The following is a 23,692-nucleotide window of genomic DNA, read 5'->3' as shown; positions in this document are numbered from 1 at the left end:
AGTAGGGGGAGAGACTGGGAGGTTGGACTGACCCCTGAGGAAGAGGAAGAAAGGCAGGAGGATGGGGGTGGGGAGAGCCTCAGACACAGCACAGCTCTGAGAAAATATCCACCAGGCTGATGGGGAGCCCGGAGCAAAGCCTGAGCATCAGAGAAGCCACACATCAGGCAGGAATGGCCCAGCTCATGCTCAGTCCCTGGCTGGGGAGAGTCTGGGGAGAGTGTGGTCTCGGTGGGATCTCGGAAAGCTGCAGCGCTGCAGAGATCCCGAAGGAGCAGCAGCTGGGGGCTGTCAGCTAACAGTGCTCTTGTCCGTGTGGCTCTCTTGATGGCAGGCTTGGGCAGCGCCCTCCAGGGCTGCCACGCCAGCTCCCCCTTTGCAGTGTCAGGAACCTGGCTCAGTTCCGCCGGCCGGTGACCCTTCAAGAGCACGGAGTTCAGGTGAGAGGCCCAATGAGAGGACAGTTAGATTTCTGGAGACCAGCAGGCTTGGCTAGGAAACCTGACTCCTTAAAAGCTGAGGGGCCTTAGGCATGTGTCTTGCCTGGATCTCACGTTTCCTCATCTTTATAATGGGAGCACAAACAGGGCCTGTGACAGAGATTTGCTGTGAAGATTAGATGCATGATGTGTTTTAAGTGCTTAGCTTTATGTGGCCTATGGCAAGCTCAGTCAGTGTACAATTTACAGTAGCTATTGTAAATTAGAGCTTTATTTTTGAACACGGGGAAAACCTGTATTTTAAATTTTTTTCTTTTTTTGTTTAAAGAACTGTTTTTTGTTTGTTTGTTTGTTTTGCCTTTTAGGGCTGCACTTGTGGCATATGGAGGTTCCCAGGCTAGGGGTCCAGTTGGAGCTATAGCTGCCAGCCTTTGCCATAATCACAGCCAGGCAGGATCCGAGCCACATCTTCGGCCTACACCACAGATTACGGCAATGCCAGATCCATAACCTACTGAGTGAGGCCAGGGATCAAACCCGCGTCCTCATGGTTCCTACTCAGATTTGTTTCTACTGTGCCACGACGGGAACTCCACCTGTACTTTAATGTTAAAAAAAAAAAAAAAATATATATATATATATATATATAGCATGAATATATATGTAATTATATATATATATATATATAACCTGTACTTTAAATAAAAGATATATACAGCATGAATATATATAGTAAAATACATGTATAAAAACTGTACTTTAATATAAAATATATATAGCACAAATATATATAATATATACATTATATGTCATATACACACACATATAAATATGTATGTGTGAATAGATAGATAAATAGATGCATATATATATTAGAGAGACATAAAGGGCTTTTCTCCTTTTAGGAAGATAAAAGCAGTGTAGGACATTATCTGGTATTAGTATCCCAAATGAAAAGTGCATTATTTTAAAGCTACCCTTAACAGGGATGTTCTAAAGCAGAGAAAGATTAATACCAGTCTGGGGAGTCTTTTCGAAAGAGCTAATAGATCCTATTATGGAAAGAGATTAAAGGAAATGCAAAAAAGGGAGGGAGTGGGGGGGCTACAGAAGGTGCCAGCCCCCCTGGTGGCAGAGAGGGAGCTTGATACTAAGAGACCATCAATGTTTTTATTTTTGTATTTAGTCTTCTCCTTTTTTTTAGCTCCTCACTGTAATTTGTTACAGCCTTATGCTTTACTGGATCAAATGAGACATATTCTTCCAGAGTCGAAAACCAAATCACGGTGTAGGAGACGGGAACCGAGGGCTGCCTGGGGAGTGAGCGTAAGCGGACTGCAGTGCATGTAGACCCTTGGTACCCAGGCTCGCTCTGCTCCGTGTATCGCCTGGTGGCCAGCAGTTCTAGAGGGCCCACTCTAAAGAGCTGGAAAAAAGTGGAGGTTCTCTTATTCAACTTTGGATCCCCATTGTCTCCAGTAGGGTCAATGTCCAAGGGTTAAGGGGAGGAGGCTAAGGTAGGAGTAGGGGCTCTTTTCTGATTCCTGTGGCCTGCTGTCCCTTAAGCTCATTTCTCTCTGATCTGGGTCTTTGCTAATGTCACTTGTTGTTCTAGAGCCTTCGCTGAAGAGGTCCAAATCTAGTCGTGTCTTCTCTGTGTGTGCTGGTCTCTATGGAAAGATGTCCCCAGCTAAGTCCAGGTTCACAGTATGCAGTCTGTGCTGGCCATCAGAAAGATTGAGTCCCTGTCTTAAATATTTTTCTTTTCTCCCTTCCAGTTTCCTAGGAGCAACATTAAACTTGCCCTACAAAAGGTAAAAGAAGAGGAATCAAAATCCAGAGAGCTCAAGCAGGTGTTTACAGCCGCTGACTGTAAGCACACGAAGATGGTGGATTATAATACCTTCAGGTAAGCCATGCTCTGCTAGCAGGAACCTTTTTGCTTCTCAGGAGTGTCCGAAGAACAGAAAGAACGATTTCTTCCCTAGCATTTCCTAATTAATTTCCTACACACTTTTTATGAAGTATTGGTATTTCCTTACATTCGTATTACTTTGCGATCAAGTTTTGCCCATTTCAGGTTTTATGCATTTGCAAATAAAAGAAGTTCATGGCGGGAGAACAGAAAGATGAAAGCATAGTAAGGCACAGTGTCCTGTGAATCATGCATGGTGTTGAAGAATCAGGGCAGGGCCAGGAAGGATGCATCTGAGCGAGAAAGGCCGAAAACGGTGGAGCCCAGAGCACCCCTCTGAAATCTGAGCACCATTGCCCTAAGAATGTGATCCAGCTGGAAGAGAGAGTGGAACCTTCGCCAATTATCAGGGAGAAGGTGATGTGTGTGAATCTTTGTGTATGCACGCTCACACCCATCTCTGTATTTTTAAAGACCTAAAAGTGTAGAAATCGAGGGGAAACTGACAGTGGCTAGAAATATTATAAGAAATCATGAACAATAAAGATTTTCTCTAAGGTCAAGCTGAATTTTAGGACTGTCCAGTGACTGACCTAGGCAAATTTCCAAACAGCAGAAACACAGGGAAATTCACATTCAGGGTCTGGTACAATTGCAAGACTTCTTAGCCTGAAAAGAAAGTGAATGGAGCGTTCAGGAGAATGTAAATTAAATCATGGATGGAGAACAAAGGGGACTTTCTCTTTAGGCTGAGACTTCTGGCTCCTGAAAACAATAGTGGCTGAAAGCTATGTAGGAAACCCGGCTTGATGCAGTCAAAATGTGGCTGAGACATGAAGACGTGCGCCCAAGAGAGGGTGGCAGGAGGTCTCTCTGACTTTGTGTCTGAAGTTGCCTAGTGCATCGATACCTGCGCCCACCCTTAGGCCCAGAGGGTCCCCAGAGCTCATTTGTCGTGTTAACAAAGCTCTTCTGTGTCTCCGAAGTGTTCTTTTGAGAGCAGCAGTCAGAGGACGTATTTTTATTGTTTTAGAATCCCCAAGCTTCTGGGATCAATGAGAATTTATAGTTCTTTGTTATAGTTCATCGCGGTACACATGTTCATGGCCTTTTGGAAACTAAATGGAGACTGGGTAAAGAGCAAAGACAATCGCTCAGGCCGTGGACTGATGGAGAGCAGTGGAGGAGAAAACGAATTTCCATCAGAAATGAGGAGTGGTTTCCTTTTACTATTTGGTGTTCTTTCACCAAAGCATCCATTCTCCTAGCACTCTAGCAAAGGCTGTCAGAGACACTTTAGTGAGTTTTTGGGGCTTTGGGGGAAGCACTTAGGTCAGGCAGGAGATCTGAGGAGGAAAAGTTGCTCTGTGGACAGAGGCCTGACCCTAACTGTGGGTGGAATAAAGGATGGCCACACTGTGTGACTGCAGGGTGACCGCAAGGCCCCAGATGCTCAGAAAGAACCAACTACAGATATTTAGACCCTCTCCCAGCCAGAAATTCCTTAAGATGAAAATCAGATCAGACTCTTCCTGGCTTAACCCTGCAGTGGCGTGTCATCATTCTTACACTAAGATCCAAATACTTCATTGCAGTCAGCAGGGCCTTGAGTGATGCGACTCTGTTTCCAGTGTCATCACTTCTTTTTCTCCGGCCTTAATTCCCCAGGCTCAGACGTGTTTCTTGACCTATAGATCTGGAAACACAAACACCTCCGGCATATCTCCCCTTTGGCTGTCCCTTAGGCGTCCCAAAATAATTTTCTCTAACTTGATCTCATTTTCTTCTCCCATAAAGTTGTAGCCAGGGACCCTTATCTTGGTAAAGGCCACCACACCTGTCCATGGGGCCTGGGCCCGGGTCTGCCTTGTCTTTCCCCTCCCCCTACCTCAACCTCTCCCAGCCTCTTGAAATTGCACTTCCTAAACCACCTGTCTCCATCCACAGCTTCACTGTTGCAGTTCAGCGTTTCATCTGTTCACTTGGACTCTCTTGAGAGCTACGCGACTACTCTCCTTTTCCTAATTTTCATCCTCTGAAGCTCTGCCAGAGCCATCTTCCTAAAATCCGAGCATGTCGTTCCTTTGCTCTAGGGCCCATCCCGCCCTTCTAGTGTTTTGTGAGAGTTGGGTCATGATCCCAGCCTTGCCCACCTCTCTGCCCTTGTTGCCATCTGACTCGAAGAGTTTTCCTTTGTAGACGTCACCATGTATCGAGCACTTACTCTGCACCATACATCGTGCTAAGTGCTCTTCGTGTCTTATCCACTGGTAGCCCCTCTTGAGTTATTTGTTTACTTCCCTGCCTCCACAACCAGTGCCTGCCAAGTACAATAGATGTTTGTTGAATAATTTAATGAATGGTCCTATTTCTCAAGGAACACTGTCTAAAGTTTGCAGCAAACAAGTAAATAATTGATTACCTTGCCCAGGGGAAAGGAAATCTATCTCTGACTGTCAGGGCGTCAGGGCGAGCTAGTCCCTGACCCTCACAAGTCAGGTGACTTGGGCAACTCACTTCACCTACCTACACCTCACGCTTTTGTCCATACAGTGCTCTCTAAGGCCCCCTCCAGACCCTGACGTTCTGAAACCCTTAAAATGTAGGTGGTTAATTATACCTATAAAATGTTCCCTTTTCAAATTTGTTCATTGGCATAGGAGTTCCCGTCGTGGCTCAGTGGTTAACGAATCTGACTAGGAACCATGAGGTTGCGGGTTCAATCCCTGGCCTTGCTCAGTGGGTTAAGGATCCGGTGTTGCCGTGAGCTGTGGTGTAGGTTAAAGACGTGGCTCAGATCCCTTGTTGTTGTGGCTGTGGTGTAGGCCAGCGGCTACAGCTCCGACTCAACCTCTAGCCTGGGAACCTCCATATGCTGTGGGTGCGGCCCTAGAAAAGACAAAAAGACAAAAACAAAAACAAAAACAAAAACAAATTTGTGCACTGAAATAGTAGAGTGGGGCAGGCAGAGGCAGGATAGCAGCGTAGGCCTCTGAGCTTCACCTCTGCGGCCCTGGTTCTCTCCCCTGCTTCCATGCACGTCCCTCTCAGTACGTACCTGGGGGCTCAGAGCCTGGGCTTGCTGCCCTGGGCAGTGGTCCAAGCCCCGGACATTTGCTTTTTTCTCAGAGATTTGCTCCTCTTCTTAGGGAAACCTTGCAGGCTAATAGGTTGATAATGGACTAATGGATTAACTTGTGGGCCTTCCCGAGATATTTGCCTCAAAGGTGACCTGAAGGAATGCAGAGACAGGTGAAAGCAGAAGGCAGTTTGGGGAGGGAGTGTGTCTCTTCTACCTTGGAGGGGTCACCGGTTCTGCCTCCAGGCTGGGCCTCTTTCTCCGGGACCCTTTTTTCCTGGTCCATCAGATTGGCCTGTTGATTGTTAGTGAAGAGAGTGCCATGAGCCCTTCTCAGAGCCTCCACAACAGCAGCACAGATTTCAGCAGGGAGCCAGGCAGGGACTAGGCTTGGCAGGGCTGGTGTTTCCTGCAATTGGGAACACAGGCAGGCTGAGGCTTCCTGATGTGGGCCCTGGACTCTGAACCACCCACAACAGCAACAGCGAGGGCCCCGTGCCAGGGCAGATGTGGCCACTCCCTCCCTCTAGCCACCTCCCCGAGCCTTGATCTCCCCATCAGAGATGACCCCTGCCCCATGTAGCCTGCGTGTATTTTGATCTTCTTTGTGCCTGATGCTCACGTCTCTCCCCTACCTGGGTGGAGCCTCAGAGGACAGGACCCATGCCCAGTTCACCCTCGTGTCTTTCCCAAAGAGCTCCAGCACCCAGTGTCTCGGGCCTCAATAACATGCAGTAAACTGTTATCCAGTTCTTCCTCAGCCCCCAGGATGAGTTGCAGGATCAGGGGTTTTTCCTGTGAGCAACCATGTAATGCATCCCTTCTGAGATTTAGAGCTGCAAGGAAATTTTCTTTCTCGTAAAATTAAAATTCTTTCTGAGAGAGGTGGCATACTGTAGTAAATAGACCTGATTTTAGACTGGCAGACTTGTCTCCAGATCTCAGCCCTGCCCTTTGTTGGCTTGGTGGCCTTGAGTAAGTTGCTGAACAATGTTTTCACCTACAAAATGGGGATGATAATAATACCTACTGCACAGAGCTGTTGTGATGAATAAATCTGATCATGTATATAAAGTTCTTATTGTAGCAAACTGTAGTGCATAGTGGATACTAGAAGAGGAAAACCCTTTACCCGGTAGTTGCAGTAATTCGAAATAGTCATCAAAAATAGCAGTAGGAATCTGGAGTTCCCTTGTGGTGCAGTGGGTTAAGGATCCATCCTTGTCAGTGCTGTGGCTCAGGTCGCTGCTGTGGCATGGGTTCAGTCCCTGGCCTGAGAACTTCCATAGGCTGTGGGTGCAGCAAAAAAAAAAAAAAAAAAAAATACAGTAGTAGGAAGACGCTGTGTCCTGTTTTTGGTAGTTCAATAAGTTGTGCATTTACTCTTGATGTGGTCATTGAAAACATAAATAAAGTTGGAAGAAACCCTTTAAAATCTTGGAGGCTGTGAAGGTGGAAAGTAGACGTCATCGCTGGTGGATGAAGGTTGGGAAACATTCATGTAGTCCACCCCATTACTGTCCTTTACTTCAAGGAAGATTGTAAATTTAATGCTTAGAACATTGTAATGATCTCATCCTGCTTTATCTCAGACAATTATCTCTCCTTTTATGTGGTTTTGCCCTATCTTTTTTTGAACAACTCTATGTACATTGTTCCTGGTGCTTTTCTAATAAGTCTAACATCTTTTAAGGAAGCCACTAGTCTGTGAATAGAAATGAATAGAAATAAAAACAAATTCCCGAAGCATTCAAACATGTACTCCCATCATGAACCAAATAGACACTTTGATAGTGTCCATACCATATCTTTAAGATGTGAGCCTCAGCATACATTTTTGAAAACAGCATTTTGAACCTTCCTAAAAGCATTAAATATAAATAATGTGATGTCATGGAAAAAAATACTGGCCTGGGAATCAAAAAGACCGAGATCTTTGATTTGATTCTGTCATTGCCTGATGGTGTTGTTTGTATTGGTGAGGGCTTAGTTTTAAAAAGCAGATCTTCTCTGGCTAGTTAAGGAGGAAAGGAATTTATTAAAAGGATCCTGGGTGGTTCACAGTATCTTTGGAAAAGCTGGAGAAACAAGCTTGAGGCTAAATTCTAGGAACAGTGCCCGGAACTGGGCTGCAGAACTTGTCTGATGAGAAAATGGCCTCTGTTACTACGGCACCACCCACACTCATTGCTACATTTGCACTGCTGCCAATGGCTTTGCCACAGCCATCACTATCACTGCTTTGGGCAACCTCATGCCCTTTGCTACCCCTGAAAGCTGGACCACTCTGACACCAAACACCTAGCAGGTTTGCTCCTGTTAATCCCTTCCAAGCGAAAGTCTCGTGTGAGTGTTTCCAACTGTAAGGAAGTCTGGGAAATTGAGCTCTGACTTCCATGTTGGGGTGACAGAGACTCTAATGTGATAATTTCCCCAAATACACTGATGGGTGATTTAAAAGGTACCCTTGGAGTTCCCTGATAGCTCAGTGGGTTAAGGATCCAGCATTGTCACTGATGTGGCTCTGGCTGCTGCTGTGGCATGGGTTTGATCCCTGGCTCGGGAACCTCCACATGCCTCAGGCACAGCCAAAATAAAAAAAAAAAAAAAAAAGGTACCCTTTGCAATTGCCGTGATAGCAAATCCAAGCCGAGATGAGCCAAACAGGGGGCATAAAATGTCAGTATTAGGGACTAAACTGGTTTGTAACCAAACCAAGAAAACATTGGCCTAGTTTTAGCACTTTGCAAACATTGTTCTGATCCACCCAAGCGGCTAAACAAAACACAAAGTCATCTCCTATGCTCCACTACTTTTGCAATCTCTGACACACCTTTGAGTTTAAATTGCCTTAAATGAAGGCATTGGATTAGCTTCAAATTTATGGATTGATAGCTGGCGATTGTGTTTTGTTTGGCTTTTACTTAATTTTTTTTTTAATTAGGAGTTTAAACATAAAAAAAATCTATATTTCTGACTTCTTAAAAAATAGAAACTGGGCCTACATTTTTCCATGTCAACAGTAAGTTGGGGGTGAGAGGCAGCTGTCTTCCTCGGACAGTGCCTGTTCTCTCCATTTTTTACCAGTCCAATTCCTTGTTGTCTTATACTTTCTCCCATTTATCTTCCTTGCATATCCCAGTAGGTACTTGACTAGGTAACCCTTGGATTAGATCATTATAAGGTTCCTTCCAGCCATTAAATTCCATTATTTGATTATCCTAGGTATAGTGGAAATAGACATTAGGGAATCACTATGTAAATAGCCTTAAAAAATAGAACCAAAGACTGATTTTTAAATTAGAACCTAAATATGATTGTGTATCTAAAAATCCAAGAGACTCAATTTAAAAATGGTCAGAAGTATTAAGAATATTCAGGAGAGTAGCGAAACATAGGAAAACTACAGAAAAAGCAGTAGTTTTAGGAGTTCCTGTTGTGGCTTACTGGGTTACGAACCTGGCTAGTATGCATGAGGACATGGGTTCAACCCCTGGCCTCACTCAGTGGGTTAAGGATCTGGTGTTGCTGTGAGCTGTGGTGTAGGTTGTGGACTCAGCTCAGATCTGGTGCGGTTATGGCTGTGGCTGTGGCCAGCGCCAACTCTGATTCAGCCCCTAGCCCAGGAACTTCCATATGCCATGGGTGTGGCCCTAAAAAGCAAAAAAAAAACAAAAAACAAAAAAAAAAAACAAAAAAAAAAACCCAATAATTTTACTCTATACTAGTAATAAACAGGAAATGTTAGGTGATAGGGGATGCTATTCCCTATAGAACAAAAATTACGAAATACTCTGGGATAAATTGGACAAGAAGTGTGTAAAGCTAAAATGAATACAATTTCAAAACTTAAATATATCTCTGAATGGGAAAACACTATTTTGAAAACTCTGATCTGTCCAAAATAATCAAGATTTGAAGCAGTTCTAATCAGAATTACGATGTGAGTTCTTGTTGTTGCTGTTGTTAGATTTGGTTTTATTTCACACAGTTAGGGGAGAAAAATTGACTTATTGATTATGAGCTCCCTCAAAAATCAGGGATTAAAAAATGTTGAAAATGAAGAATATTAAAGTCTAGATACTATATTTTATATAATTTAGAGATATTTGAAAACACTAATGTACTAATAGAGGAATAAACTGAAATATCAGTGAAGTAGAGAATAGAGCCCATAAAGACTCCTTTTTTATGGACTTTATTCTAAGGTATGGAGACATTTTCAAATCAGCAGACAAAGAATGGATTAATAATAAAGATTTTACATGTGATCATCTCAATAGACGCAGAAAAAGCATTTGACAAAGTTCAACATCCATTCATGATCAAGACCCTCGCCAAAGTGGGTATAGAGGGAACATTCCTGAATATAATCAAAGCCATTTATGATAAACCCACAGCAAATATAATACTCAATGGGGAAAAACTAAAAGCCTTCTCACTCAAATCTGGAACAAGACAGGGATGCCCACTCTCACCACTGCTCTTCAACATAGTTTTGGAAGTCCTAGCCACAGCAATTAGACAAACAAAAGAAATAAAAGGCATCCACATAGGAAGAGAAGAGATCAAACTGTCACTGTATGCAGATGACATGATACTATACCTAGAAAACCCTAAGGACTCAACCCCAAAACTCCTTGAACTGATTAATAAATTCAGCAAAGTGGCAGGATATAAGATTAACATTCAGAAGTCAGTTGCATTTCTGTATACCAGCAATGAACTATTAGGAAAGGAATACAAAAATACGATACCTTTTAAAATTGCCCCTCACAAAATCAAATACCTCGGAATACACCTGACCAAAGAGGTAAAGGACCTATATGCCGAGAACTATAAAACTTTAATCAAAGAAATCAAAGAAGATGTAAAGAAATGGAAAGATATTCCATGTTCCTGGATTGGAAAAATCAATATTGTGAAAATGGCCATCCTACCCAAAGCAATCTACAGATTCAATGCAATCCCTATCAAATTACCCATGACATTTTTCACAGAACTAGAACAAACAATCCAAACTTTTATATGGAACCACAAAAGACCCAGAATCGCCAAAGCAATCCTGAGAAACAAAAACCAAGCAGGAGGCATAACTCTCCCAGACTTCAAGAAATACTACAAAGCCACAGTCATCAAAACAGTGTGGTACTGGTATCAAAACAGACAGACAGACCAATGGAACAGAATAGAGAACCCGGAAATAAACCCTGACACCTAGGGTCAATTCATCTTTGACAAGGGAGGCAAGAACATAAAATGGGAAAAAGAAAGTCTATTCAGCAAGCATTGCTGGGAAACCTGGACAGCTGCATGCAAAGCAATGAAACTAGAACACACCCTCACACCATGCACAAAAATAAACTCCAAATGGCTGAAAGACTTAAATATACGACAGGACACCATCAAACTCCTAGAAGAAAACATAGGCAAAACACTCTCTGACATCAACATCATGAATATTTTCTCAGGTCAGTCTCCCAAAGCAATAGAAATTAGAGCAAAAATAAACCCATGGGACCTAATCAAACTGAAAAGCTTTTGCACAGCAAAGGAAACCCAAAAGAAAACAGAAAGACAACTTATAGAATGGGAGAAAATAGTTTCAAATGATGCACCCGACAAGGGCTTAATCTCTAGAATATATAAACAACTTATACAACCCAACAGCAAAAAAGCCAGTCAATCAATGGAAAAATGGGCAAAAGACCTGAATAGACATTTCTCCAAAGAAGATATACAGATGGCCAACAAACACATGAAAAAATGCTCCACATCGCTGATTATAAGAGAAATGCAAATCAAAACAACCATGAGATACCACCTCACACCAGTCAGAATGGCCATCATTAATAAGTCCACAAATAACAAGTGCTGGAGGGGTTGTGGAGAAAAGGGAACCTTCCTGCACTGTTGGTGGGAAGGTAAGCTGGTACAACCACTATGGAGAACAGTTTGGAGATACCTTAGAAATCTATACATAGAACTTCCATGTGACCCCACAATCCCACTCTTGGGCATCTATCCGGACAAAACTCTACTTAAAAGAGACACATGCACCCGCATGTTCATTGCAGCACTATTCACAATAGCCAGGACATGGAAACAACCCAAATGTCCATCGACAGATGACTGGATTCGGAAGAGGTGGTATATATACACAATGGACTACTACTCAGCCATAAAAAAGGATGACATCATGCCATTTGCAGCAACATGGATGGAACTAGAGAATGTCATCCTGAGTGAAATGAGCCAGAAAGACAAAGACAAATACCATATGATAATCACTTATAACTGGAATCTAATATCCAGCACAAATGAACATCTCCTCAGAAAAGAAAATCATGGACTTGGAGAAGAGACTTGTGGTTGCCTGATGGGAGGGGGAGGGAGTGGGAGGGATGGGGAGCTTGGGCTTATCAGACACAACCTAGAATAGATTTACAAGGAGATCCTGCTGAATAGCATTGAGAACTTTGTCTAGATACTCATGTCGCAACAGAAGAAAGGGTGGGGGAAAAAACTGTAACTGCAATGTATACATCTAAGGATAACCTGACCCCCTTGCTGTACAGTGGGAATATAAAAATTAAAAAAAAAATAAAGATTTTAGTGACAGTTGATTAGGAGAGCTGTAATACATTTTTGTTTTGTGGTAGGGCATAGCTTCCAAAAACCATAAAGGCAAATTTGACTGTGTTGACTTCAGGAACATTTCCTATTTCTCTATAGCAAAGAACACTGTAAACAAACTTAAAAGACAAAGAACAGACTGAGAGAAAATATTTACAACCAGCCTAAGAACCATGGTATTGACCATAAGGATTTATGAAAAACTCCTATAAAATCAACAGACAAGTACAGGTTAAGGACAGGAATAAACAATTCTCAGAAGCAGTACAAATAACCTTTAAACCTATGAAAAGCATCCAGTAACCATGCAAGCAGAAACAACAGTGAAATATAATTTCCACATATTATATTGGTGACATTTAAAAAGAATAATATATCTGACTCCAGATGAGCATGTGGGATAATAGGTACTTGCATTTTCTATTGATAGGAGTTTAAATTGATTCAGCATTTTGGAGGGCAGTTAGCAGTATCTAATACTTAAGCCCCTTTACCTAGTCATTGCACTTTAGAAACTTTTTATTCTGAAAAATTTTGACAAGTTGATTGTAATAGATGTGTGTGTGAATGTGTGTGTGCACACAAGTGATATTTATTACAGCAAACTTTGTAATAGCAAAATGTTGGAAAAATCAAATGCCCAGCAATAGGGGAGTAGTTGGACAAGTTCTGTTGCATTGGTTTAAGACAGTACTGTTTAGCCATTAGAAAGAATGAGACAGACCAAATAGGCATACCTGAGGAAATGTTCAGTGTATCAGTCAGGATTGGTTAAGTAATGCTGCAGTAACAACTAACCCCAAGTCTCAGGGAGTTAAATCAATGAAGGTTATTTCTTGTTTACTCTGTGTATCCATTGATGTTATCAGGGGGAGCTTTGTTTCTAGGAGCCACTCAGGAACTGAAGCTTACAAAACAGCCACTACTCTCAGTGTACCAGAGAGAGAATGTTGGAAGGTTAAGCCCAATAAATTCTTATCTGGGAAGGAGTGTGTATCATTTACATTCTTTGTTCATTGGCCAGTACTAGTCACATGGCTCCACCCATATGTTCAGAAGAAAGAGGGAAACCAGATGTTAGGTAAACAGCACTAATGGCTACCATATATATATCATGCTGTTTTGTAGCTAAAGCAAAATTCAGAAGTCTGTATAATATGATCCTAGGGGGGTCCTGCACTCCTGAGGAACAGCTGCCCAACACCGCCAACCCCCTGCAAGAACCCCACAGCCTAAAAACACCAGAGCAAGCCCTGCATGACCAAGTGAAATCTGCTACCATCATGGTGTGGACCTTCCAGTCCTGTCTGCCCTCAGGAAGTCCTCCTTTGCTTCAAAGAGACCCTGTTAGCCCCATCAACACTCCAGAAAAGCCACACTGCCTCAAAAAAGACTGACCAACAACGCCAGCCCTCAGGAAACATTCCATGGCAGTGATAAGGCAAACACTGCCTGGTCACAGAGAGTACAACTCCTCAGGAAAAAAGAAAACAACAAGCAAGATGAAGAAGCTGAGAAACCACCCCCAGTCAAACCAACAGGAGAACTCACCTAAAACAGTCAACAATGAAACAGTTGACAGACCTGGAGTTCAAAAGAGAAATAGTGAAAATGCTGAAGGAATTAAGAGAAGATATGAACAGTAATGCAGATACCCTCAGAAAGGAACTAGAAAATATAAGGAGGAGCCAAGAAAAACTAGAACATTCATTTGCAGAGATGCAAACTGAACTAAGGGCAGTAAAAACCAGAATGAATAATGCAGAACAACGAATTAGTGATGTGGAAGATAGAATAATGGAAATCACCCAATCAGGTCAATAGACAGAAAACCAAATCAAAAAACAGGAAAGCAATATAAGAGACCTATGGGATAATATAAAGTGGGCCAATCTACACATAATAGGAATTCCAGAAGGAGTAGAAAAAGATAAGGGAATGGAAAATATATTTGAAGAAATTATTGCTGGAAACTTCCCAAATCTAAAGGATACTGGGTTCAAGATACAAGAAGCACAGAGGGCCCCAAACAAATTGAACCCAAATAGACCCACACCAAGACACATCATAATAAAAATGGCAAAAGTTAGTGACAAAGAGAGGATCCTAAAGGCAGCAAGAGAAAAACAGAATGTTACCTACAAGGGAACCCCTATAAGAATATCAGCTGATTTCTCTACAGAAAGACTACAGGCCAGGAGGGAATGGCAAGAGATATTTAAAGTGCTAAAAGGAAAAAAATATGCAACCTAGAATACTCTATCCAGCAAGAATATCATTTAAAATAGAAGGGGAAATAAAAATTTTTCCCAACAAACAAAAACTTAAAGAATACAGCAACACAAAACCCAGGCTAAAAGAAATACTGAAAGGGCTTCTCTAAACCAAAAAGAAAAGAAGGAAAGGGAAGAAAAAAAGAAAAGAAAAAAAAAAAAAGAAGAAGAGGAAGATCTAGGACTGAGGAAACCGCAATCAGAGAGCAGTCACTCAAATAAGCCAGCATACAGATTTAATCATGAACATGCTTCAAACAAAATAAAATTAAAAAGAAAAATAAAAAAGAGTCATCAAAACCATAAAATGTGGGCAAGGGATGTTAGGAAGTAAATAACCCTTTTTGTTTGTTCGTATGTTTCTCTTCTTAATTTTAATATAGTAATGAAGTGTTTGAACTTACAGGACCATCAGGCTGAAACACACAATTATGGGAAGGGGTTAGCATACTTAAAAAACAGGGCAACCACAAGCCAAAACCAAATATTGCATTTGCAAAAAATGAAAAAAAAAATACACTCAAGCAGATAATAACAGGAGACCATCCAACCAAAAAAAAAAAGAAGAAAGGAAGAATGGAGAACCATAGAATCAACTGGAACACGAGGTTCAAATGGCAATAAATAATCGTCTATCAATTATCACCTTAAATGTCAATGGACTGAATGCCCCAATCAAAAGACACAGAGTGGCTGAGTGGATAAAAAGGCAAAAACCTTCAATATGCTGCCTACAAGAAACTCACCTTAGGACAAAAGATACATATAGATTGAAAGTGAAAGGGTGGGGAAAAGTATTTCATGCCAATAGACATGACAGAAAAGCAGGAGTCGCAACGCTCATATCAGACAAAATAGACTTTAAAACAAAAGACATAAAGAAAGACAAAGAAGGACACTACTTAATGATTAAGGGATCCATCCAAGGAGAGGATGTTACTATCGTCAACATATATGCCCCAAATACAGGAGCACCCAGATACATACAACAAATATTAACAGACATAAAGGGAGATATTGATGAGAATAACAATCATAGTAGGAGACCTTAATACCCCCGTCACATCAATGGACAGATCCTCTAGACAGAAAACCAATAAAGCAACAGAGATCCTAAAGGAAACAATAGAAAAGTTAGACTTAATTGATATCTTCAGGACACTACATCCAAAAAAATCAGAATACACATTCTTCTCAACTGCTCATGGAACATTCTCAAGAATCGACCACATATTGGGACACAGAGCGAATCTCAATAAATTTAGGAGCATAGAAATTATCTCAAGTATCTTCTCTGACCACAATGCCATGAAATTAGAAATCAACCATGGGAAAAGGAAAGACAAAAAACCTACTACATGGAGACTCAACAACATGCTACTAAAAAACCAATGGGTCAATGAGGAAATCAAGAAGGAAATAAAAAAATACCTTGAAACAAATGATAATGAAGACACAACCTCTCAAAATCTATGGGATGCTGTGAAAGCAGTGCTCAGATGGAAATTTATAGCAATACAGGCCTTTCTCAAAAAAGAAGATCCCAAATTGACAACTTAAACCCTCCACCTAAATGAACTAGAAAAAAAACAAAAAAGACCTAAAGTCAGCAGAAGGAAGGAAATTATAAAGATCAAAGTAGAAATCAATAAAATAGAGATTCAAAAACAATAGAGAAAATTAATAAAACCAAGAGCTGGTTCTTTGAAAAGGTAAACAAAATTGACAAACCCCTGGCCAGACTCACTAAAAAGAGGAGAGAAAGAACCCAAATAACCAAAATTATAAATGAAAAAGGAGAAATCACAATGGATCCTGCAGAAATACAAAAAACCATAAGAGAATACTATGAACAATACGGCAACAAGTTTGACAATCTGGAAGAAATGGACAATTTTCTAGAATCTTACAGCCTGCCAAAACTGAATCAAGGAGAAACAGACCAACTGAACAGACCCATCACTAGAAATGAAATTGAAGAGGTCATAAAAACACTCCCTACAAATAAAAGTCCAGGACCAGATGGCTTCACAGGTGAATTCTATCTAATATATGAAGAGGACTTGGTGCCCATCCTCCTTAAACTCTTACAAAAGGTTGAAGAAGAAGGAATACACCCAAAGACATTCTATGATGCCACCATCACCCTCATTCCAAAACCAGACAGAGATACCACCAAAAAAGAAAACTCTCGGCCAATATCATTGATGAATATAGATGCAAAAATTCTCAACAAAATCTTAGCCAACCGAATCCAACAACATATCAAAAAAATTATACACCATGACCAGGTTGGGTTCATCCCACGTTCACAAGGATGGTTCAACATACGCAAATCAATCAGCATCATACACCACATTAACAAAAGAAAAGTCAAAAATCATATGATCATCTCAATAGACGCAGAAAAAGCATTTGACAAAGTTCAACATCCGTTCATGATCAAGACCCTCGCTGAAGTGGGTATAGAGGGAACATTCCTGAATATAATCAAAGCCATTTATGATAAACCCACAGCAAATATAATACTCAATGGGGAAAAACTAAAAGCCTTCTCACTCAAATCTGGAACAAGACAGGGATGCCCACTCTCACCACTGCTCTTCAACATAGTTTTGGAAGTCCTAGCCACAGCAATTAGACAAACAAAAGAAATAAAAGGCATCCACATAGGAAGAGAAGAGATCAAACTGTCACTGTATGCAGATGACATGATACTATACCTAGAAAACCCTAAGGACTCAACCCCAAAACTCCTTGAACTGATTAATAAATTCAGCAAAGTGGCAGGATATAAGATTAACATTCAGAAGTCAGTTGCATTTCTGTATACCAGCAATGAACTATTAGGAAAGGAATACAAAAATACGATACCTTTTAAAATTGCCCCTCACAAAATCAAATACCTCGGAATACACCTGACCAAAGAGGTAAAGGACCTATATGCCGAGAACTATAAAACTTTAATCAAAGAAATCAAAGAAGATGTAAAGAAATGGAAAGATATTCCATGTTCCTGGATTGGAAAAATCAATATTGTGAAAATGGCCATCCTACCCAAAGCAATCTACAGATTCAATGCAATCCCTATCAAATTACCCATGACATTTTTCACAGAACTAGAACAAACAATCCAAACTTTTATATGGAACCACAAAAGACCCAGAATCGCCAAAGCAATCCTGAGAAACAAAAACCAAGCAGGAGGCATAACTCTCCCAGACTTCAAGAAATACTACAAAGCCACAGTCATCAAAACAGTGTGGTACTGGTATCAAAACAGACAGACAGACCAATGGAACAGAATAGAGAACCCGGAAATAAACCCTGACACCTAGGGTCAATTCATCTTTGACAAGGGAGGCAAGAACATAAAATGGGAAAAAGAAAGTCTATTCAGCAAGCATTGCTGGGAAACCTGGACAGCTGCATGCAAAGCAATGAAACTAGAACACACCCTCACACCATGCACAAAAATAAACTCCAAATGGCTGAAAGACTTAAATATACGACAGGACACCATCAAACTCCTAGAAGAAAACATAGGCAAAACACTCTCTGACATCAACATCATGAATATTTTCTCAGGTCAGTCTCCCAAAGCAATAGAAATTAGAGCAAAAATAAACCCATGGGACCTAATCAAACTGAAAAGCTTTTGCACAGCAAAGGAAACCCAAAAGAAAACAGAAAGACAACTTATAGAATGGGAGAAAATAGTTTCAAATGATGCACCCGACAAGGGCTTAATCTCTAGAATATATAAACAACTTATACAACCCAACAGCAAAAAAGCCAGTCAATCAATGGAAAAATGGGCAAAAGACCTGAATAGACATTTCTCCAAAGAAGATATACAGATGGCCAACAAACACATGAAAAAATGCTCCACATCGCTGATTATAAGAGAAATGCAAATCAAAACAACCATGAGATACCACCTCACACCAGTCAGAATGGCCATCATTAATAAGTCCACAAATAACAAGTGCTGGAGGGGTTGTGGAGAAAAGGGAACCTTCCTGCACTGTTGGTGGGAAGGTAAGCTGGTACAACCACTATGGAGAACAGTTTGGAGATACCTTAGAAATCTATACATAGAACTTCCATGTGACCCCACAATCCCACTCTTGGGCATCTATCCGGACAAAACTCTACTTAAAAGAGACACATGCACCCGCATGTTCATTGCAGCACTATTCACAATAGCCAGGACATGGAAACAACCCAAATGTCCATCGACAGATGACTGGATTCGGAAGAGGTGGTATATATACACAATGGACTACTACTCAGCCATAAAAAAGGATGACATCATGCCATTTGCAGCAACATGGATGGAACTAGAGAATGTCATCCTGAGTGAAATGAGCCAGAAAGACAAAGACAAATACCATATGATAATCACTTATAACTGGAATCTAATATCCAGCACAAATGAACATCTCCTCAGAAAAGAAAATCATGGACTTGGAGAAGAGACTTGTGGTTGCCTGATGGGAGGGGGAGGGAGTGGGAGGGATGGGGAGCTTGGGCTTATCAGACACAACCTAGAATAGATTTACAAGGAGATCCTGCTGAATAGCATTGAGAACTTTGTCTAGATACTCATGTTGCAACAGAAGAAAGGGTGGGGAAAAAACTGTAATTGTAATGTATACATGTAAGGATAATTTGATCCCCTTGCTGTACAGTGGGAAAAAAATATGATCCTATTTATGCCAGAAATCTAAAGGTTATGTGTGCATGTGTATTTATATAAATATTTCAAGGATTGTGTATCCTTTGAAGAAATCCTAGCAGGCTACACACCAAGCTGCCTTATTCTTTGATTTTCTTTTTTTAACAATGAGCAATTGTAAAAAAAAAAAAAATTTTAAGATAAATAAAGTTCAAGCAAATAAAACCAAAAGGCCTGGGCAAAGAGCAGTGAACATTTTTTTTTCCTTGCTCTGGTGTCCAGAAAGAGCTAATGGCAAATGCTGGCAGAATGTTCTGAACAAAAGTCAAGAGTCTCAGAATCGTAGAGCAGGATATGAGTTGTTCCATTTGATGTTCTACTCTTATTATTGATTAAAGTAAAATAATTTTAATGTGCTTACTTAAAATTCTTCTATTATGAGCCGGAATATTTTATATTTTTGTTACAAAATTACGGAGCTTTGAAATTAAATTTGGGATGGAATAGTTTTTATAATTTTCAGATTCTCATCAAATTAGCAACAAAGTCTTACCCATTTATTTTCCCCAAACATTTTATGAACTTTTTAAAACATTGGGAAAAATTTGAAAGGATTGAACAGTGAATACCCACATACCCACTGCTTAGATTATATCATTAATATTTTACTATATTTGCTTCATCATGCATCTCTCCTTTCATACACCCCTCTATCCACCCATTAATCCATCTTAACTTTGGTGCATTTCAAAGAAAATCACAGATGTAAGTTACTTCCCTCTAAATATTCATTTTTTTGATGAAACCTTTTTTTTTTTGGTCTTTTTAGGGCCACACCCACGGCATATGGAGCTTCCCAGACTAGGGGTCTAATCAGAGCTGTAGCTGCTGGCCTATGCCACAGCCACAGCAACATCAGATCTGAGCCACATCTGCAACCTATACCACAGCTCATGGTAATGCCGGATCCTTAACCCACTGAGGGAGGCCAGGGATCGAACCTGCATCCTCATGGATACTAGTCAGATTGGTTTCCGCTGAACCACGACGGAAACTCCTGATGAAAACTTTATATTCAATAAAATACACAAACCTTAAGTGTACATTTGCTGAATTTTGACAAATGCATATACCTATGCAATCCAAATCCCTGTTAGGACTCATGGTATTACCTACCATCCCCCAGAAAGTTCCTCACACTCCATCTCAGTCAATCCCTGACTACATCCCCCATTTAAAAGGTAAACACTTTTATGATTTTTTTCACTATAGATGGTATTTTCCTATTCTAGAATTTCATGTAAATGGAATCATACAGGCTATATTCTTTGTGAATTCTCTTATTGTGAGATTTATCCATATTGTTGGGCATATCAATAATTCATTCCTTTATATTTCTGAGTAGTATTCCATTGTATGCATATACTACAATTTGTTTATTCTTTCCCCTGTTAATGGATACAATTTTTGACTAATATAAATAAACCTGCTCTGAACATGCTTGTACAAATGTTTATTAAACATTTTTAAAATTAAATGATAGTTGATTTATAATGTTGTGCCAGTTTCTGCTGGACAGCAAAGTGACCCAGTCATATATATATATACACTCCTTTTCTTACATTATTTTCTTATATTATTTTCCATCATGGTCCATCCCAGGAGGCTGGACATGATTCCCTGTGCTATACAGTAGGATCTTATTGTTTATCCATTCTAAATGTAATAGTTTGTGAGCAGCATTTTTTGGTCTCGGTTCCATAACTATGAATGGAATTGCTAGAACATAGGTGTATGTTTAGTTTTTTAAGGAACTGCCAGACCTTTTACCGAAGTGATTATTACCAGTTTACATTTCCCTTAACAATGTACAAGGTTCTAATTGCTTCACAACCTTGCCAGCATTCAGTATTATTAGGCTTTTTAATTGGAGCCATCTGGTAGGTACGTAGTGGTGTCCCATTGTAGTTTGGTTTGCATTTTCCTGATAACCCGTGATGTTGAGCACTTTTTTCATGTGTTTATTGGCTCTTTGTGTGTGTAGTATATATACATGTGTGTTTGTGTGTGTGTGTATGTATATGTATGTCTATATATATTTTTTGTCAAATGTCTTTTCAGATCTTTTGCCAATTTTTACTGTTTTTTGTTGTTTTATTATTGAGTTAGAGGAGTTGTTCATATTTCCTGGATACTAGTCATTTCTCAGATGCATGTTTTGCAAATGTTTTTCTCCCAATCTCTGGCTTTCCTATTTACTTTCTCAGTGGTGTCCTTTGATGAATACTGTATATATTTTAAATGTTGATGAAGTCCAAATTGTCAGTCTTTTCTTTTAAAGTTACTGCTTTCTGTAATCTGTTTAAGATGTCTTTGGCTCCCTCAAAGTCACCAAGATACTCTTCTATGTTTTCCCCTAACAGCTTTATGATTTTAGCTTTTAAGTCTATGATTCATCTCAAATTAAATTTTGTGTGAGCTGTGGGATAAGCGAGGTTTATTTTACTTATATTGTTAAAATGCTTATTTGAAAATTTTCTAATACAGACCAGAATGTTTTAAAGTAAAAAAAAAAATCCATAGCTTTAAAATATTATTTTGAAATGGAAGAGTTTAAAAGTTTTTCAAATTCTTATTAAATTAGTGACAGTGTTTTACTAATTCATTTTCTTCTTCTGTGGCATAATTTTGACTATTAAAACTATACACTCTCCTTTGCAAAGGAAACAGAAGTGCTGATCAGTTTCCTTATGTAGTACATTCTCACTTCTTGCGAATTGAAGTATCCTCACTACGTGAATATCCCAGTTGACTGAGAAATGCTGGGTACCAGTGATCTTGTTAAGTGAAGGAAACTGTATAGTACACATGCATGACAGATTGCATTGTCTAAAGATGACTGCAACAGTGTCGCATCCAACATGTTCATCTATAGTATGCACTTGACACTTCTTCCTGAGTGGTGGGGTCTTTGCCAAGTCCACTTGAATCTTGACTAGTTTTGTGATTTACTTGTAATCATTAAAATGTGACAGAGGTGATGCTGTGTGACCTCTGAGGCCAGGTCAGAAAAGATGCAGCTTCTACATTGTCTGATGTGACACTTGCTTTTGGAGCCCTGTGCTACCAAGCAGGAAGTTTTCCCACCTTGAGTTTGCCATGCTGTGAAGAAGCCCAAGCCGCATGGGAAAACCATGTGTAGGTATTTCAAGTGACAGCCTGAACTGAGATCTCAGCTGATGTCCCTTGCCATGCGCTGGACTTAGAAGCAAAGATACCTTCACGTAATTCAAGCCCCAGTTACAGAATCTTCCAGGTTGAAACTCCAAGCATTCTTTTGTGCTCTGAATTCCTGACCCACAGAATCCATGAACATAACAGAATAGTTGTTTTAAGCTGTTGACTTTTAGGGTAATTTGTAAAAGAGCCAAATAAACAATATTAATTTGTTAAAGAGCAGTATTAACAGCATGCACCCGCACACTCCATGGAGTTAGAATACTGAAAATATGCAGCCCTCAAATTAAGTACATGATTTTTTAATTTTTTGAGAGACAATTTGGTATCTTTTAGTGCCCCCAGAGTCATGGCTTCCCAGTTCTTTAATTGCGGAGCTGGAGAAATCCTGTGCCATACCTTAGAAGTTGCTCTTGTGAAAGAAAATCTCCACACTAGTTTAAACACAGAATATATATCTATATATTAAAAAAAGTAAAAATTCTTTGTAGGTGTACCTTCCATCTGGAAGAATAGTAATAAACTTTCCTCCTACCTGAACTGAGCCAGGTGAGGTGGGGGTAGGGGCTTTTATGAATTTAGATGAGTTTTCCATTCAAAGAAGAAGATGTGGCCTCATTTTCCAAGCACACATTTGCTTTTTTCAATACTAATTTATTTTGAAATTGACATACACCAAGAATCACTGTTTTTACTGTACAGTTCTCTGATTGTGATACATTCCTAGAGTTGCTTAACTACCACCACATTAATAAAGATACAGAACGTTCCATCACATCTGCCTCCTTGGCACCCCCCGCCCCGCCCCCTGCCAAAGTGGAAAGAATGCTTTCTCTTGAGTAAATACCTAGGAGCAGAATGTCTGGATGATATGGTAGGCACATCTTAACTTTTTGAGAAGCTACCAAACTGGTTTTGTTGTTGTCACTTTTAAGATGATTTTTTTTATATCTTTTGTTGTATTTTCGCCTAGATATTTGATACTAACGCGTGCCATTATAAATGGCATCTTTTTTAGTGGTTGCTCCAGAGTTTGTCATCCTGTATACATTTATAATTAATCCAAGTCCACTTTTAAATAACACTATATCACTCCATGGGCGGTGAGAGAGCCTCGTAATAATATTACTGTCATTCATTTCACTTACACAGAAGCATGTATATATTTATATATGTGTATGTACACGCAGTTGCATACACTGTTGCTATTGTTTTGAACAAATTGTGTTAGATCACTTAAAAATCAGTTTTTTTGATTGACTTTTACTTATTCCTTCTCTAATGCTATTTCTTTATGTAGGTCCACGTTTCTGACCTATGTCAATTTCATTCTTTTTGGAAAACTTCCTTTAATATTCTTGCAAGGCAGGTCTACTGACAGCAAATTCCCTCAATATTTGTCTGAGAAAGACTTTATTTCTCCCTCACTCT

The 23,692-nt window shown here is 40.0% G+C and overlaps 1 protein-coding gene across 1 annotated transcript in view; it reads left to right on the top strand.

The window, feature by feature from the left end:
* EFHC2 (EF-hand domain containing 2) overlaps nt 1–23,692 on the top strand; it is a 190,148-nt gene that overhangs the window by 103,191 nt on the left and 63,265 nt on the right. Inside the window, exon 11 of the mRNA XM_021080072.1 lies at nt 2,219–2,349. Within this exon, the coding sequence (XP_020935731.1) occupies nt 2,219–2,349 (131 nt within the window). The remainder of the gene's footprint in view (nt 1–2,218; nt 2,350–23,692) is intronic.

Source organism: Sus scrofa, chromosome X, assembly GCF_000003025.6.
Source record: "Sus scrofa isolate TJ Tabasco breed Duroc chromosome X, Sscrofa11.1, whole genome shotgun sequence".
Lineage (NCBI taxonomy): Eukaryota > Metazoa > Chordata > Mammalia > Artiodactyla > Suidae > Sus > Sus scrofa.
Note: the sequence above shows the minus strand (reverse complement) of the source record. Positions and strands in the feature narration are given on the sequence as shown.